The sequence below is a fragment of the Sphaerodactylus townsendi genome, linkage group LG02 (genome assembly GCF_021028975.2).
Source record: "Sphaerodactylus townsendi isolate TG3544 linkage group LG02, MPM_Stown_v2.3, whole genome shotgun sequence".
NCBI lineage: Eukaryota > Metazoa > Chordata > Lepidosauria > Squamata > Sphaerodactylidae > Sphaerodactylus > Sphaerodactylus townsendi.
In genome coordinates, this window is record NC_059426.1 from 125,873,323 (window position 1) to 125,889,748 (window position 16,426).

The following is a 16,426-nucleotide window of genomic DNA, read 5'->3' on the forward strand; positions in this document are numbered from 1 at the left end:
GAAGATACAAGAGTCCCAGGCTGCTCAAAGCCTTATAGGTTAATACCAAAATCTTAAAAACAATCCAGAACTCAGCTGGCAACCAGTGCAGCCGGTGGAGCACAGGCCTAATGTACTCCTTCACTGGTGTCCCAGTGAGTCCTCTGGCGACCATGTTCTGGACCAGCTGCAGTTTCCAAAGTAGTCTCAAGGATAGCCCAGCATTGAACGAATTACAGTAATCTAGCCTGAGAGAATGGCCAATTAAATGAAAGGACAGCCAAAACAAACAATCCTGCACAAATGGTCTCAATCATAGTGTCATAATTTATTCTATTTACTTTGAACAAAATGAAGAAATCCTCTGGGAATTTCAATAACACGTAGATGAACAAAATAACCCTTCAGGAAACTTGGAAAAAAGGAGACTGCAATCCCAAAAGAGCAGCATAAAAATGTAGAATTTACATGGAATTGCTCTGCTGGAAAATGACATTTCATACCACATAAATGCAAAAAGAACAAGAATTTGTGCATAATTTCTCCCTTTAATGTTTCAGAAACAGAAAATGAACCGCATCTCATTACAAAAGGATAACAAAAAAGAGTTTCACATTTGAAAACAATAAAGGTGTATACAACTAGGCATCCCCACCACTGCCAAATTCTTCATAGAAATAAGGGAAATGGTTCACAAGCCATTGTTGCCGTTTCTCTCTCAGTGACGTAAAATCCCACTCAGTATTTGCATTGGGGAACTTTCTAAACAAAACCCATATACAAAGCAGGCAGGGTGTCTTATAGAGCTGCAATACATTTGCTGGAAGTCAATGTCCCCTAGGAACCAGAACTACCATTGACTCCCCCACTCTGCAGAGCAAATTTAACACTTTACAGATATTTAGAATACTTTTTTCCAACTCTGTAGAGAAGTCAATTGCTGTAAGATGCCTAGAGTTCAGACACCAACATTCATGCTTTGCAGGCAGCTTCATGCTCACAAGCAGGGACCCACTGACCCTACAGCCAACTCTGCATCTCCGATTCATATCTCTGTGGATCAATAAAAGGCTTGTCAATTGATCGGATCATTAGCTCTCCACAGTACACGCATTCAGCTGCCACAATATCATCAATGTCAGCTTTCATTTGTTCCCGAGTTGGCTGGCCTTTTCCTTGGCCAGACATGTCTGTGTCCTTAGGGCGATGGTGGGATTTGGAAGGCTGGCCTGTGGCTGAAAGCTTCTTCTGAAGGTCCTCCAATTTAGCCTGCTTATAGGCCGGCAAATTGGGATAGACCTCCTGGAGAAGGCAATCGTAGTGGAACATGTGGCCACAGAGGAAGAGATAAAAGGGGCGATTTAGAAGAGGAAAGTCACAAGCTGCACATTTTTCCTGGGACTCCACAGACCCATATTTATTCCTCATCTCCTGAATGTCTTCCCGAATCCTCTTGGCACTCTGTGTTGCTTCTTCCATTTCTGTCTTCAGCTCTTCTATGTGCTTGTTGTAGGCCTCCAGAGAGTTGCAAATGGCTTCCTTAAAGTGGTCAATAGTGACAAAGTCTGGAAAGAATGGCAGAACGTCTTCTATCTTCAACAAGTTGCAGCTGGAAAGGCAGGCCATGGCCTTCTTCACATCCTTCTCTTCCTGGACCACATGCCGAGCAATTTTCAGCCACAACTTCTTCCGCAGCTCTTCATCATCTTCAGGGAGGTCTGCACAGGACTTTGCCATATCCACATCCACCTAAAGCAAACACCCAAAAAATTAAAAAGAAACACTGTTCTGTCAAAGGCTTTCATGGCCGCATTCAACTGGCTGTGGTGGGTTTTCCGGGCTGTGTGGCCGTGGTCCACAACCAAACACTTACTGGTTTCTCCCATTTCTGACAACAAAAGCATCAGAACATTGATACAGGAACCAGATGCTGATCATTAAACCCAGTTCTGGCTATCACTTGAAGTATTTAGAGATCATTTTGAAAAGTTAGCAATCCAGAGATATGTCAAGGTACACTGTTCAACCAGGGCTGCATTTCTAAGTAGCTTTCACATATCATTTCCTTTTATAGCTAGTCACATTTTCTTTTCTTCTCAAGACTCATATAATCCTGGCAGAAGATGGGGAAAAATAAACTTTATAAAAGCTACAGAATCCTTTCATTAATTCCATAGCAACTCTCAGCTACATTCATCTTTCAAGGCCCAAATCATCCCCCTGTTCTTTGCCAGGTAACAGAAGATTTTTTTAAAAATCAGCCCAAGGCTGGAGGTGCAAAATAGGTAAAAATATCTTTTATTACTCAGATAAAAATTCCCTACACATTTTGGCCTCTTTAGGGGTCTATGTTAGTCCTGCAGTGGTTTTTTGAAGAGTTAAATTAAACTCCACTTTGAAAGTTATATACTGTTTTCTCCCTATAGGGAACTCAAAGCCACCTATCACATCATTCTCCCAGCACACTGGGAAGTAGGTTAGGCTGTGAGAAGCCCAACGTCACTCAGCAAGTTTCCAAGGTTGAGGAGATTCAAGCCTGGTTGTCCCATATCATAGTCTGTTACTCTAACCTCTATGTCCCTCCTACCATCCAGAACCAGTTCCCAGTCCTTGCACTCCTTCACTCCTTCTATGTCACTCACAGGTAAAAATCTGTGAAGCTCTTTCCAATTCACAACACTAGGGTCACCCAGATAAATATACTGGTAGTCAGTGGCGGATAGACAAAAGGAACTGACCTTCATGCAAGATGTAATTCACTTCCACAATGGCTTCCAAAGCTATTAGACAAATTCATGGAAGATGAGTAAAGACAGGTAAATGGAACCTGCATAAACTCAGCAAGGAAATTCCTGGTGGGCCACCGCCAGGAACAAGTAAAGCCTTGTTGGTCCTGGCAGAGCTGCAGGGGTCCCTTGGTTAGCACCCAGTCAGTGGCAATGAGGGACAAAGCTCATTCACTGCCTTCCCTTTTCTGCCACTAGGCAGGTGCAAGCTGAGCAGCAATGGGAGAACCAACACCCACTGTCAGGCTGGGCCATTTGGAGCTAATTTAATGTCCAAGTCCACCTCTGCTCTTAGCCTTTGGCCTTTCAAGAATGCAACTTCATGATGCTTACTGTTCATGCACCAGCACACCTACCTGCAAAGCTAGATCCACAGCCTCCTCATACATCTCCATAACTTTATATACATGGACACAAGCTTGGTGGTGGCCGTGTTCTGCACATAGCCGAAGCGCATACTTCAGGTCACAGTGGATCTTGTCTGAGTAGGATCCGGCATTTTCCAGATAGACCAACAATGATTTAGGGTCACACACAGCATAGAGTGATAACAGGTAGTTATGAATGGCCTGATGAGTTTCCTTCAGCTCGTACACACAGAACTCCAGATATCGAATGGCTTCGCTGATCTGCTTAGTGCTGCCACTCTGACTGTAGTTGACAAGGGCAGGGATGAGGTTCCTGGCATCCAGTTGCTTGCCCATTTCAATCCAAGCGTCTACCACCATCGTGGGGATGTGCTGGATCAAGACAGGAGAAAACTTGTAAAAAAGCGCCTCATCCCTGATTTTAGACAAGACTTTTAGGGCTGCACTGTAGTTATCATGCTGGCAATGATGGGCTATCACCCGTTCATAGTCATGCATGAGGACAGCAAAGTGTACCATATTTTCTGTGTCCCCATGGCTGGCTAACAGCTCATAAATGGTTGTCCGGTTGTTTAACAGGCAGTCTTTATTTTTGGGGCTACCCAAAAAACTGCGGAAATTGTCCCGAGTCTTCACGTAGAGGCTCTGTTTTGAGGGATCCCCTTCCAGCATTCCCAGATGATTTAAATAAAGTTCTGTTAGCCAGATGGTCAGCAGAGTGGTCTGAGTCTTTTCTGAGGACTTCAAGCTGGCCAACTTCTTAAGGAGAAACTCCATCAATGCTTCTTCCTGCTTGGCTTCAATAAATTTAAGGGCAATCTCCTCAAAATAATTTTGGGTCATGGCATAACACTTGGCACTGTCCAGGTATCTCTTGTTCTGGAAGCAGTATTCTGCCTCTTTTGCCAGGACAATATCCAGACATTCGGGACGGTCCTTGCAATACTCTTTGGCCAAATCAAATTTGTTAATGTTCATGTACATCTTCCACACATCTCGGGACTCTCGCTGCACATTGTACCGAAACACTACCTTTTCTGTGTGAATCCAGATTTGTCCATATGAGGGATCTTTGATCATACGTGTTAAAGAGCCAAACTTATCCAGGAACATATCCTGGAAGACAACTTGGCCATTCAGAGTGCAGACGGCCTTCACTTGATCAGGAAACAGCAGCAGGAAATGGAACTGTGTAAGCACTATGGAGATGGGCTTGTTGACAGTAACATCGACATCAGAAGGATATTCCCAGACTTGCTCGTCACTCAGAATAGAGTCAGGACGTCCATAGTCCAGCGATCCATACAAGACGCCATTTCCCATCATCCAAGCAAAAGCATTTGGAGAAGAGCGAAGTTTTGGAGTGTAGAATGCTATCTCACTGTAGCCAAAGCTGGCAGGAAACTCACGGAACCCAGGCAGATGGTTAGAAGGCATATTAAATATGGCTCCAAAGCCTTGTGGATCAGTCCCTTCTGGAATCTTACCAACAAACTGGAAGAGTCTCTTACGAGTGGTGGCAATGATAAAACATTTCCCATCAATTCCTCGTTCCATCTCTAGACAGCACACTGGGGCAGGCCCTGCCTCCTCCTCCAAGTTGTAAATAAAGCGGAAGTACTGGTCAGGGGTTGTGCCAAAGAGGCCACCCTCAGTGATAGAAATCTCAGCTTCATATATGTGTCCTTGGGATGTTCCCACTAAAATCGGGCCAGTGTTGGTCTCCGAGCCCAAGATCTTGTTCCAACCTACACTTTCAATCAAGTGACCTTTCCACCGAGACAGGGGTCGCACCTTCTGAGCATTTCGGTTCAAATAGAGGCATTCGCTGGTGTTCAGGGCAATTACAAGGTGAGAACCTGCAAGGGACCAAAATGGGAAATAATTAACAGAGGCATTGTTGTTGAAGGCTTTCGTAGCCAGCATCAACTGGCTGTTGTGAGTTTTCTGTGCTGTGTGGCCGTGGTCTGGTAGCTTTTGCTCCTAGTGTTTCACCCAGATCTATGGCTGGCATTTTCAGAGGCATGTCACGGTAAAATGCATTTCTCTTCATGATACAGTGCCATGGCAAGAAACACATCTGAAAACTGAAATGGTGGAAGTCTGTCCCTTTTTGAGTCAGGGAATTAGCAAATGTGGACTTTTTGCTTAGCGAGGGGTTGGGTAAGCTTGGAATCTTTGCTGCCTATGTTTATGGAAAAGTGCCTTCACAAGAAATCCACAAGACAGTGAATTCTTAAAAAACAATTTTAATTTAATTTAATAAACGTACAGGCACACAATAATCAAAGCAGCAGAACACACATGCAGTCCTAGAATATAAGCAGTGTTGAGGGAATAGGTTTGGAGACAGATGGAGGGAACTGGGGATTTTTTAGGGAAGATACTTTACCAGATTCTGAAGGCGAATTGAGGTACGATGAATAGAACTGAGCAACCAATGCTAGCTCTGGTAAAAAAAGTAATGTGTTGGGGACAAAATCAACAGGCAGAGAGGTATCCAGAGATACTGAACTCTGGCTACTGGGAGAGGGGGGCTACTTAGGGTTATGCAGAGTGACCCTTAATTTACCAAGACAAAGGGGAGCCTTGCCTTTCCAGGGAAAGACAAAAGAGATGTGATCAACTTGGGCGTCGATGCTCAAGTTGATTTGTGTAGTAATTAAAATTAATGCTTTGGTACTTGGCATTAATGGGCTGAGTCAGGGAGTGCCTGAAGGGGGGAAATTATCAGACTGAATTACAGCTGTAAGATAACAGAAAATGTAAATAAGGTGCTCTTGAGACAGAAGTTAGAGGAAGAAATTAAGATTAGAGCTGTACTGACAGGAACACTTGGAACAATCACATTAGCAAGTTCTTTGTCATTAGCGAGGCAGATAGTCCAGGGCTGGAGTTGGAAAGCGGAGTTCCACAGCAGAAGTGTGGTCTTTGCTTTAATTCCTTTAGGAAGGGAGCAACAGGCTATTTTGTAAGGCAGATATGGGCAAGGGCAAGACCAGACAAGATTTTCTGTCCTTGTGGGTACACTAGCCAATGCAGAGAATGGGCTCTCCATCTTGAAACAGAACTGCTAGGCACCCCAAAGTTGGCAGGAAGGGTAGAGCTGGAAAACGGGGCTCCTTCAACCCACCACAGATCAGTCTGGTAACACGTCTTACCATGAAATGTCTTTGAAGGTGCCAGTCACAGTTGTGGGCAAAACAATAGGAGCAAAAGCTCCCAGACCACAGTCACACTGCCCAGAAAACCCCAACAGCCAATTAACAGAGGATCACAAAGACACTGCAGTGGGCATAATCTCTTAGACAGAAGAATGTTTTAGGTATGTTCTAAAAATAATATACAATATACCTTCTGAAATATATAAACCCACGTATTGTCTTGAATGCCAACATGAAATCATTACCCCCTAACTTGTGACAAGACCAAAGCCATTACACAGAAATGTGATGATTGCTAAGGGACCTCCAACATTTCCCATGTGAAAGTCTTACAACCTTTTTGTGTCTTCATCCAAAATATGATGCTCAGAACAACATCAATACCTAATACTATTTGGAGTTTTGATATTTTTGTCTTAATATCTTATGTTAGATGTCATATTAAGTTAAGATAGCACAATAAAGGCCTTAAAGGTTATTTGCAAATGTTACCCTACTACAAAGTATAAGCTACAGTGGACATCTCTGTATGCTACAACTATACAATTCTTGCTAATCAATTCAGAATTTTGGAGAAAGGCAGCAAAGATGCACACAATTCCTGAAATGCACACAATTCCTGACCACAATAACTCTGAGACATTTACTGAATGTCAAAGAGCTCATCTCACCTGTGTGATCCAGAAACAACTTGTGAACTTTGGCTTCATCTTTTCTTCCAAGCTCCACCTGGTTAGGTTCATCTGCTTTGGCCAGGTCAAGTCTAATAAAAGGGGGAAGAATACAAATGACTTAACAGTAGGAGAAACTAAGTGTAGAAACTTTGCCACTTGAAAGGAGATAATTGATTTATTTACTTAGTTAATGTCCTTCCTTTCCTCCCAATGAGGCCCCAAAGCAGCTTACAACATTTTCACCTTCTCAATGTTATCCTTGTAGCAAACCTATCAGGTGCATTAGGCTGAGTTGGGGATGGGCCATAACTCAGTGGTAGAGCATTGCTTGGAATGCAGAAGGTCCAAAGTTCAATCCCTGGCATCTTCACTTGGGAGTGATGGGAGTGATACAAAAGATCTGTGCCTGAGATGCTGGAGAGCAGCTGCCTCTGAGTAGATGAGATTGACCTTGGCAGACTAATGGTTTGATTCAATATAAGAGTTACGTGACATTGATGCAACATGTCGTCAATTGCCATGGCTCACTTCTACGAAGGTTTTGTTTATGTGAAGCAATAATTTTAGGGTGTTCTAGAAAAAGTCATTTGATTAAAAAAACTATTTAATGACATTCGATTTCAAAGAAACCATTTGCTGTAATGCTGGAGGTGGGGTGGGCGGAGCTGTTGTTACTTTAAAGCTCACTGCCATCACCACGAAATTTAGAACAGGACACAAAAGGTGAGATTCAACACTACATCCAAGCATCATTGACTGTAACACATTATCTGATATGATTAAATATCTACCCAGCTTACACACACCCCATTATGGATTGAATTTACTAATCGGGAAGAGAAAGAAAAGCAATGAGATGTTCAAGTTACCTAAAAATGATGTCTTTCCCAAGACTCATACATAGCTGGTTAGAGGAGACCACCAGGCTGTTAATCTTTTCAGGAGGAGTGAAGTCAATCCTCTGTTTGTTAAAAATGTGAGTCTCTTTTTCCAGCCGAGCATTCACGTAACCTTAAAGAAAATGAAAACTGCAAGTTAAAAAAAATTAAACAGCAGTGGCATATGTTGAAAGAAAGCAGAAGTTGCATGCAAAACTGAGGCAAAATGGCAGGGAAAGGCTGCTGCATTTACATCCTACATGCCAGCTCTCAAAAACAGCTCACTGGAAACTAGTGGATCTTGGACTTGACAATTCTCATATTGTCTTGTGCTGCACAGAACAAACTGCTGAATGCAGCAACTGTCCTTTTGCTCCAGAAAAAATTGAGAGAAGACTTAATTTATTTTATCCATCCTACCAAGATTCATCAGTGTTTAACTTTTCTAGTCAGAAACCAGATGATCAATAAACATGAACAATATAAAGGAAACACAAAGCACACAAATAATCATGCAGCTGAATTTGCTGCATACTTAAGAACAGAAGCAGCACTGGGTACTAATATAAAATGATCAGAGATGCCCTCTTGTATTAAGAATCTTAGAGTGCAATCCTATGCAGAATTACTCCAGTCCTAATCAACAGGTTTTCAGTGGAGTCACTTTGTATAGGACTGCGCTGTAATATGCATAAGCTTTCTAATGACAGGAGCAATCCTGGGGACTAACTAGACATGATGTGGAAAATCTGGGATTGGTTCTCCCATAGGCTTGCTTATTCCAAAGCAAACACAGGAAACAATACAGTTGGGGCCTCTAGTGCTTGAGGAAGGGGCTGCTTAACCCTGTCCCTTACATGATTTCGCTGATCTAAAGAACTTCTCCCTCAGTCCCTATTAGCTTTGTGAGGGCAAACAAAGAATGGTAGAAGCTGTCCTTGTCTTTTCCCATGAAGGTCTACAGTTTGAGGGAGAAGATGATTTAAATAAGGGAAACAGGCCAACCATTCTCTCCTCAAATACCACTGAAACAATTCCATTTAGAATCCCTTGGGTTTGCAGTAGAGTAACATCAGCCAATCAAGCCCTGAGCGAAAGCAGTGTCTTGCTTTACACTAGTCTGACCTCCCTACACACATTCACTCAGACTTCAATCACCAGGTTTTAGGCAATATTTAATGTGCAGCAGACCAGCAGAGAAAAGCAACAGCAGATGTACAAATAAGGACAGCGCATATTTTTGCAACACCTACATTGCAGCAGATTATTAGTGTTATTTTACAGATAAATGGCCTTTCAAAGCCTATATGCAAAACATGTCATAAAGAAAGCTGGATTAAATTTAGATGAAGGTGAAGTAAAAACTGGTGGAAGGAACATTAACAATTTGAGATCTACAAATGACACCACATAACTGGCAGAAAGGTTCAACAGAAAGTGTCAGAGCAGGAATAAGGCTGAACAACTTTAAGGCTGATTTTCTATTCATTGGCTCCATCACCAATAAAAAGGGACCTGCAACCAAGAAATCGGAAAGAGAATGAGATAGGGAAGAGCAGCCTTGGAAAGGCTAGAAAAGATCCTTAGATGTAAGGAAGTGTTGCTGGAGTCCAAGGTAGTTCATACTACAATATTCCTCATTAATATGTATAGACCTAAAAATTGGACAATGAACAAAGCAGACAAGGAGGACGTTGATTCACTTGAAATGTGGTGTTGGAGGAGAGTTTTACAGATATCGTGGACTGTCCCCCAAAAAGCAATAATTGGGTTGTAGATTAAATCAAGCCTTCGCTCTTCCTGATTAAGCCTGACTATGCTTATTGTAGTTTGGTCATATTATGAGAAGTCAAGTGTCACTGGAAAAGACAATAATGCTAGGAAAAAATGAAAACAGAAGGATAAAAGGAAGACCCAACAATAGACCCAACTCAAAGAAGCTACGGCCCTCGTTTTGGAAGACCTGAACAAGGCTGTTAATAAGATGATTTGGGGATCATTAATTCATAAGGTTTCCAAAAGTCAGAAGTGTCTTGACAAAACATACACACAAATCCTGGGAAATGTGAGGTTTCAAAACCAGCCCATGGGAAGTTAGTCTCTTTTCAAGCACAGAGAGAAACTTCTAGTTTGTCATTGAACTGAGAAGCAACATGACATCCGTGGGGCAGCAAAATGCAATTCATGCTCATTAGCAGAATACAGACACCAACCTGACTGTGCATAAACAGATAACATTAAAGCTATTTCATCATATCTGTCCTTCACAGATATCCCTTTTTCCTAAGCCTCCTACAGCATCCTTCCCTGGTTCCTGGCAACCCTTAAAACAAGATCAGCTAAGGATCAGTTCATAGCTATTGCCTCCCAGCAGAACGGGCGGGGCGGGGCAAGAATTATAAGTTGTGGGTTCTTTCCCAAGTTAATATCACCTTCATTGCAAGGTGGGAAGGGGGCGGGGAGCACTGACATCAGAGTGATTTCTACTAGTGTTCTTGGGAAAATGTTCCCTTGCAAGTGTACTTGGAAAACCTGGCACAAAATTCGTTGTTCCACAGCAGCACAAGAAACTAACCTATTAAAAATGGGGTATCCTCAAACAAATCAGGAGCTGTATCTTTCAGATATTATTCTGAAACGCAATCAGGATGCTCACAAACTACCACTGCTTATCAAATAATCAGCAGCTTAAGGATGCATCTCAGAAAGAGATTTGGTTCTGATGAGGAGTTGGCTTTCTCCTGCAATATTTTAAATTCCAGATGAACTACTGTAAAACCTAATATAACGTATATCTGAATGAAGAAAAAAAAGCGCATCCGGAGTGCAGGTGGGACCAAAACAAACATCCCCTAGATCAGGGGTCGGGAACCCGCAGCTCGCGAGCCGCATGCGGCTCTTCCGCCGCTGTTCTGCGGCTCCATGAGCCGAGCCGCCGGGACCCTCTTCGCCCGCCCTGCAAGGAGCAGGGCGGGCGCTTCACTTGCCCGGCGGCCGGCCAGGCCGAGCCGCCGGGACCCTCTTCGCCCGCCCTGCAAGGAGCAGGGCAGGAGCTTCACTTGCCCGGCCGCCGGCCAGGCTGAGCCACCGGGACCCTCTTCGCCCGCCCTGCTCCTTGCAGGGCGGGCGCTTCACTTGCCCAGCGGTCGGCCAGGCCGAGCCGCCGGGACCCTCTTCACCCGCCCTGCAAGGAGCAGGGCGGGTGCTTCATTCGCCTGGCGGCCGGCCAGGCCGAGCGGCCGGGCCCATCTACGCCTGCCCTGCAGGCGGGGGGGGGTGAGCGGGTGGTGGGGGCGCGAGCGAGCAAGTGGGCGGGGGAGCGGGGGATGGTGGGCCAAATGGCTCTTTGAGGGGAAAAGGTTCCCGACCCCTGCCCTAGATATTAAAACCTGGATTTTTCTCTACAGACACATTAGCGACTTGCAAGCCTCTGGTGACCATTTAACGATTAATATAAAACGCTAATACGAAGACCGTGCTGAGGCCGCGCACATGCCCGCTGAACAAGGAATTCACGAGGCTCGACCGGACCGGGAACCCTCCCCGCTCCTACCGGTATGCGGGATGCCCAGGCTGCCGCGGATCTGCTGCGAAGAGGCCATGTTGGAGATGGAGTCCTGGTAGTCGTCCAGAATGGAAGCCATAGCCTCTCCCAGGGCCTCGCCCCTGCAACGGCGATCGGCGGCCCCTCTCAATCCCCGGCTTCCTCCGCTTGTTCCGTCGGCGCTCAGCTGACCCGCGACAGCGTCGATCCCCGTGGGCAGAGGCTGGCCCTTGGACGGCGCTTCCTGTTTCCGGAGCGAATCCTGGACCATAGAGTCTGGCGGTCGGTTTGGAAGCCGCTTTGCAACCCCCGGCCTGGTTAAGCCTATTGACTTCAACACTGTCAAAGTCTGTGTCTAGGATGCATTGCAAACTCTTAGTCCGGAAATCCACGGCGTAGATGTAAGTGGGCTGGCAGTGTTTGCAGGGTAGGGTTGCCAACCTCCAGGAGGTGGCTCGAGATCTCCCAGAATTCTAACTAATGTCCAGGTCTCCTGTGGGGAGGATGCTGCTTTGGACCGTGTGGCATTAAACCTTCTTGAGCCCCCCACCCCCTTTACCCCAACTCCATCCGCCCCAGGCTCTCAACCCCAACCGTAAGGAATTTCCCAACCCGGAGCTGCCGACTCTGTTCAAGGAGTCAGAAAGAACCTGGGTGGAAATGCATGTGATGATGTACAGGTGTTGGATCAAAATAGCAAAGCACTCCACGTTTTAAATTAGAATAGCAAATTATTCAAGAGGGCAATATTTTTAAAACAACAGGGTCAAAATTCATTTCTGTAGTTTTCATTGCTTTTACTGTCACATTGTTTCTCTAATTTTGTAATCCAATTTGCTTTCATTGTTTGTGGAATGTAGTATATTGTTTTAGTGCTCTACTCTAAATTTATAATCTCGTTTTACTGTATTGTTTATTATTATTGTGCTTTGGTTGCACTGCTTAAAATTATGTAGCCCACCTTGAAAGACAGACTGCAAATTATGTATAGAAATTCGATGTCAGCATGATATGCAGTTGACGTGAGAAACGGGGTTGCTTTACTCAGACAGGAAGAAGGAGAGCCAGATGAACTATGGGCAGAGATCAAAGGAACCATAGTTGAAACTGCCCCAAAACATGTGCCATACAAGAAGCCAATACTTGGTGGAAACTGGCTAACTGTAACCACCCTCCATATTGCTTATAAGAGAAGAGAGGCTAAGGGCAGGTTAGATGACATGAGACAACTCAATGCTGATTTCCAAAGAGAAGCTAGGAAAGATAAGAACAACTTCCTAAAGGCCTGATGCAAGAACCTTGAAGAAAATTATAAGAAGGGTAACACCAGAGAATGATTTAAGACTGTGAAGCAGGTGAGGAAGCCTTTCTCTGCCCGACAGGCAACCATCAAGGATTATAATGGGAAGGAGATCAGCAACCAGCTGGACATCCAGAAGAGATGGAGAGAATATGCTGAGGAACTATATGCTGGCAACAATGCTGATCACATAGAGGGACTTGAACTGGATCAAGTGGAACTAGAACCAGACCTGTTGGCAAGTGAAGTGGAGTGGGCCCTGAGGCAGCTGCCAAATAACAAATCACCTAGTATTGATAGAATTCCTGCTGAACTTCTCACACCAGTCCCAAGAGCTGCACTGACAGCATTATGGTAGAAGATCTGGAGGACTTGCGCATGGCCAAAGGAATGAAAAAGATGAGTTTTCATTCCACTACCAAAAAAAGGCAACTCCAGAGACTGTGCCAACTATAGAACAATTGCCCTAGCACCCCATGCCAGCAAGATACTTGTAAAAATCATACAGAACCAATTGGGCAACATCAATGAACAAGAACTTCCTGATGTCCTGATGTCCAAGCTGGAATGCCTATACACCTAATCAAGCTGGAGTGCCTATACACCTAATCAAATTGATCAAATCACTCTATGACAACCAAGAAACCACAGTGCGAACCAGGTATGGAGACACAGACTGATTCAGGATCAAAAAGGGTACTAGACAAGGATGCATTCTCACTCCTTTTCTGTTCAACCTCTATGCAGAAGTGATCATGAGGAAGCTGGACTTAAATATTGGAGTGAAAATCAGCAGAAGAACCATCAGCAACCTGAGGTATGCAGATGATACAACCCTACTGGCTGAGAGTGAGAAGGACCTGAAGAAACTGGTACTGAAACTAGAAGAAAGCAAAAAGATGGGACTTCGCCTAAACATCAAAAAGACAAAGATCATGACCACTGCCAACAAAGAAGTCCATATTAAAAGCAACAACGTAGAAATAGAAGTGGTTGACAGCTTCATTTTCCTTGGATCCCTCATCCATCTTAATAGTGGCCCGACAGCAGAGCTCAGGCGATGCTTAGCCCTTGGGCGTACAGCCATGGTGAGTATGGACCAACTATGGAAGTGCAAAGATGTCTCAATCACCACCAAACAAAGACTGGCAACAGCCATCGTGTTCCCAATCATGACATATGGTTGTGAGACATGGACACTGACAAAAACAGATAGAAGAAAAGTGGATGCCTTTGAGCTGTGGTGTTGGAGAAGACTTTTACGAATTCCATGGACAGCTGGAATCACCAACAAAGCTGTCCTGGAGCGTATTAACCCAGAAATGTCCCTGGAGGGCAAGATAACTAGACAGAAGCTGGCCTACTTTGGACATGTGATGAGGGCAAATTCACTGAAAAAGAGCTGCTACTCGGAATGGTCAGTGTTAAACAGAAACGGGGTAGGCCAATGACTTGTTGATTGGAAACCATTAAGAGGGAGATGGGCATGAACATCAACCAATTGAAAGAAGTTGTGGCAAACGGAAGCATGGTGGGGATTGGTTCACAGAATATCCAAGAGTCAGACATGACTAAATGGATAAAGAAGAAAGTCTATTGTGCCATCCCCAATAACTGCAATAATGAAATCAATAATAGAATCAGAGTGGAGTAACTCTGTATAGTATTGCACTGTAATATTCCCAGAGCGCCATCTTTGTTAAACTGTCGTTCTTTGAAGATTAACAGGCATTTGGTCCAGCGTAAATGTTTGCAGGTGAGGGTCCACTTTGTTAGAGGACGCCCAGGTATTTATGTATTATGTATTGGGTTATGAAGAAAAACAGGGTCAAGCCACTGTAAAAGGCAGGACAAACAGAATGAGATGTCATTCTGTAAAATGTGATCAAGAAAAGTACAGGGACAGATGATAACAATAGCAGCGCTTGTCAATCTCCTTAGTTTTGCTAAACAAGTTAACACCCATAGTAGCTAATGTGTCCCAGCTTTCACTCAGTATGTTTGTAGAGATTTTTTAGACTTCCCTGTTAGGAACCCTAATTGCCCACACCAGCCTCACTTCTTGGGAGCTTGAAAGCTAACCAAGGTTCATACTTGGATGGGAGGAAGTCTGGGAAGGCAATGGCATACTTCCTCTGCTCATCTCTTACCTTGAAAATCCATTCAAACCCATTTCATGGGTTTTCCATGAGTCATTTGTGACTTGCTGGCACATTTTACTGTTTTAGATCAAAACCAGCAGGATGCCTCTTGGGGCCTACGAAAGTGTCACAAAATAGTGATACAGTTTTCAAGCTCCCCAGAATTCTTCACTGAAGCTACAGCTGGGGTTACAGCTAACTGTCAGGCTTCTGGAGTGCAGGATACTTTTAATATACAGAAGCACTAAAAATGTGATCCTTCACCTGTACTTTGAAACAGGACAGCCTGGGCTCTTTTCTGTTACCTCGTTCTCCTACATGTGTGAACCAGGCCTTAGTTGGTCCTTGAAAAAGATAACTGTTGTTTTGGATTGCAGCTGAAAGAGCAGGTGCCCAGCAGCTGGCACCTAAAGGAAATTGGGGAGGGGTTCTAAACAGAGTCCAGTACTGTTCCTTGAAAAGAACTATCTCTACCAAGTTATTTCAGTTCTAATGGGGGAATTTCATTATTTGAAAGCCTCATCTGGTTCCTCTTTTCCCAGGGGAGAACTATGGGAAAGTTGACACTGGGTCCCTGAGGGAGAAGAAGCAACAATTCTCTTCTTCTAGTATTCATGTTTAGAATTCCTGCATAGTTGATGAGTCTGCTGGAAATACTTCTGATGCTAGAACAGCAAAGTATATTTTCCTGTGTCCTAATAGTATCTTTTCAGAGAGATGGGGCTGCTTGCCTGTCAGTCTTGACCCCATAACCATTTCTGCTTCATAGATCAATTCAACATATGTTGTTCAGCTTTTCTTGTAGGTATTCACATGGGGGGAAAGCAAGCAAAAGCAGTTTTAAATGTGCCTATACCAGATTTCAGAACCAACTGAATGCTGTAGGAAGGTTGATTTACAGTGATAAGCTTCACCCTGCAAGGGCAATTTTGATCAGCCCAATCCAGAGCCTCAGGCAGGTGGGGACATCACTGCTGCCACACTGCCCTGCTGCTTCCAGGAAAGTTTTAGGTGATGCAGGAAGGCAGAATATAAAAAACCCTTCCCTGCCACCATAAAACCCTCCTTGGGACTCAATGGATTTACACTACCCAAAAAGGTGGTGTAAGTCTGGGACCCAGGTCACGGCACAAGTAGATGCAAACCTGGGGTGGAAACTGACTAACATACTGGAAAGGGATGTGCATGCTGCAAACTGAAGAAAAAAAGCAGTTTCAATTTGGGAGTGTTGTGGGGTTTCTGGTCTGTATGGCCGTGTTCCAGTAGCATTTTCTCCTGATGTTTCACCTACATCTGTGGCTGGCATCTTCAGTTTAAATTTTCTTGAAGTTTAAATTTTGTTTTCAGAAAGATTTGAAGTTTCAATTTTGTTTTCAGAATGAGCAATGAAGAACCATAGTGACTTTTATGTCAATAAAAAAAAGATAGTGTGAGTAGAACTTTGATAAGAATTTGACTGAGTCCTGGATGTCCGGGTGCGGCCCTGTCCCCAGCGCCTGGACTCAGCACAGCAGGCAGGGCAAGGGCAAGACAGCAGGATAACAGCAGACAGAGTAAAAGCCAGCAGAGTGAGTGTTGGCAGGGAGGGGCCT

General features: G+C 44.2%; 1 protein-coding gene across 1 annotated transcript; it reads right to left on the reverse strand.

The window, feature by feature from the left end:
* Positions 1 to 507: 507 nt before the first annotated feature.
* VPS18 (VPS18 core subunit of CORVET and HOPS complexes) lies at positions 508 to 11,631 on the reverse strand. The gene is made up of 5 exons (XM_048486270.1): positions 11,403 to 11,631; positions 7,841 to 7,982; positions 6,969 to 7,060; positions 3,122 to 4,992; positions 508 to 1,728 (listed from the first exon to the last, which is right to left on the reverse strand). The coding sequence occupies exons 1-5, from the start codon at positions 11,491 to 11,493 to the stop codon at positions 1,000 to 1,002; spliced, it is 2,925 nt and encodes a 974-aa protein (XP_048342227.1). The 5' UTR covers positions 11,494 to 11,631; the 3' UTR covers positions 508 to 999.
* Between the last annotated feature and the right edge of the window lie 4,795 nt (positions 11,632 to 16,426).

Coding starts and splice junctions, on each gene's coding strand:
- VPS18 (XM_048486270.1), bottom strand. CDS start 11,493: ATGGCTTCCATTCTGGACGACTACCAGGACTCCATCTCCAACATGGCC. Junction 7,983..11,402: donor CCTGGGCATCCCGCATACCG/GTAGGAGCGGGG, acceptor ATTTTCTTTAAG/GTTACGTGAATGCTCGGCTG. Junction 7,061..7,840: donor GGGAAAGACATCATTTTTAG/GTAACTTGAACA, acceptor CCCTTTTATTAG/ACTTGACCTGGCCAAAGCAG.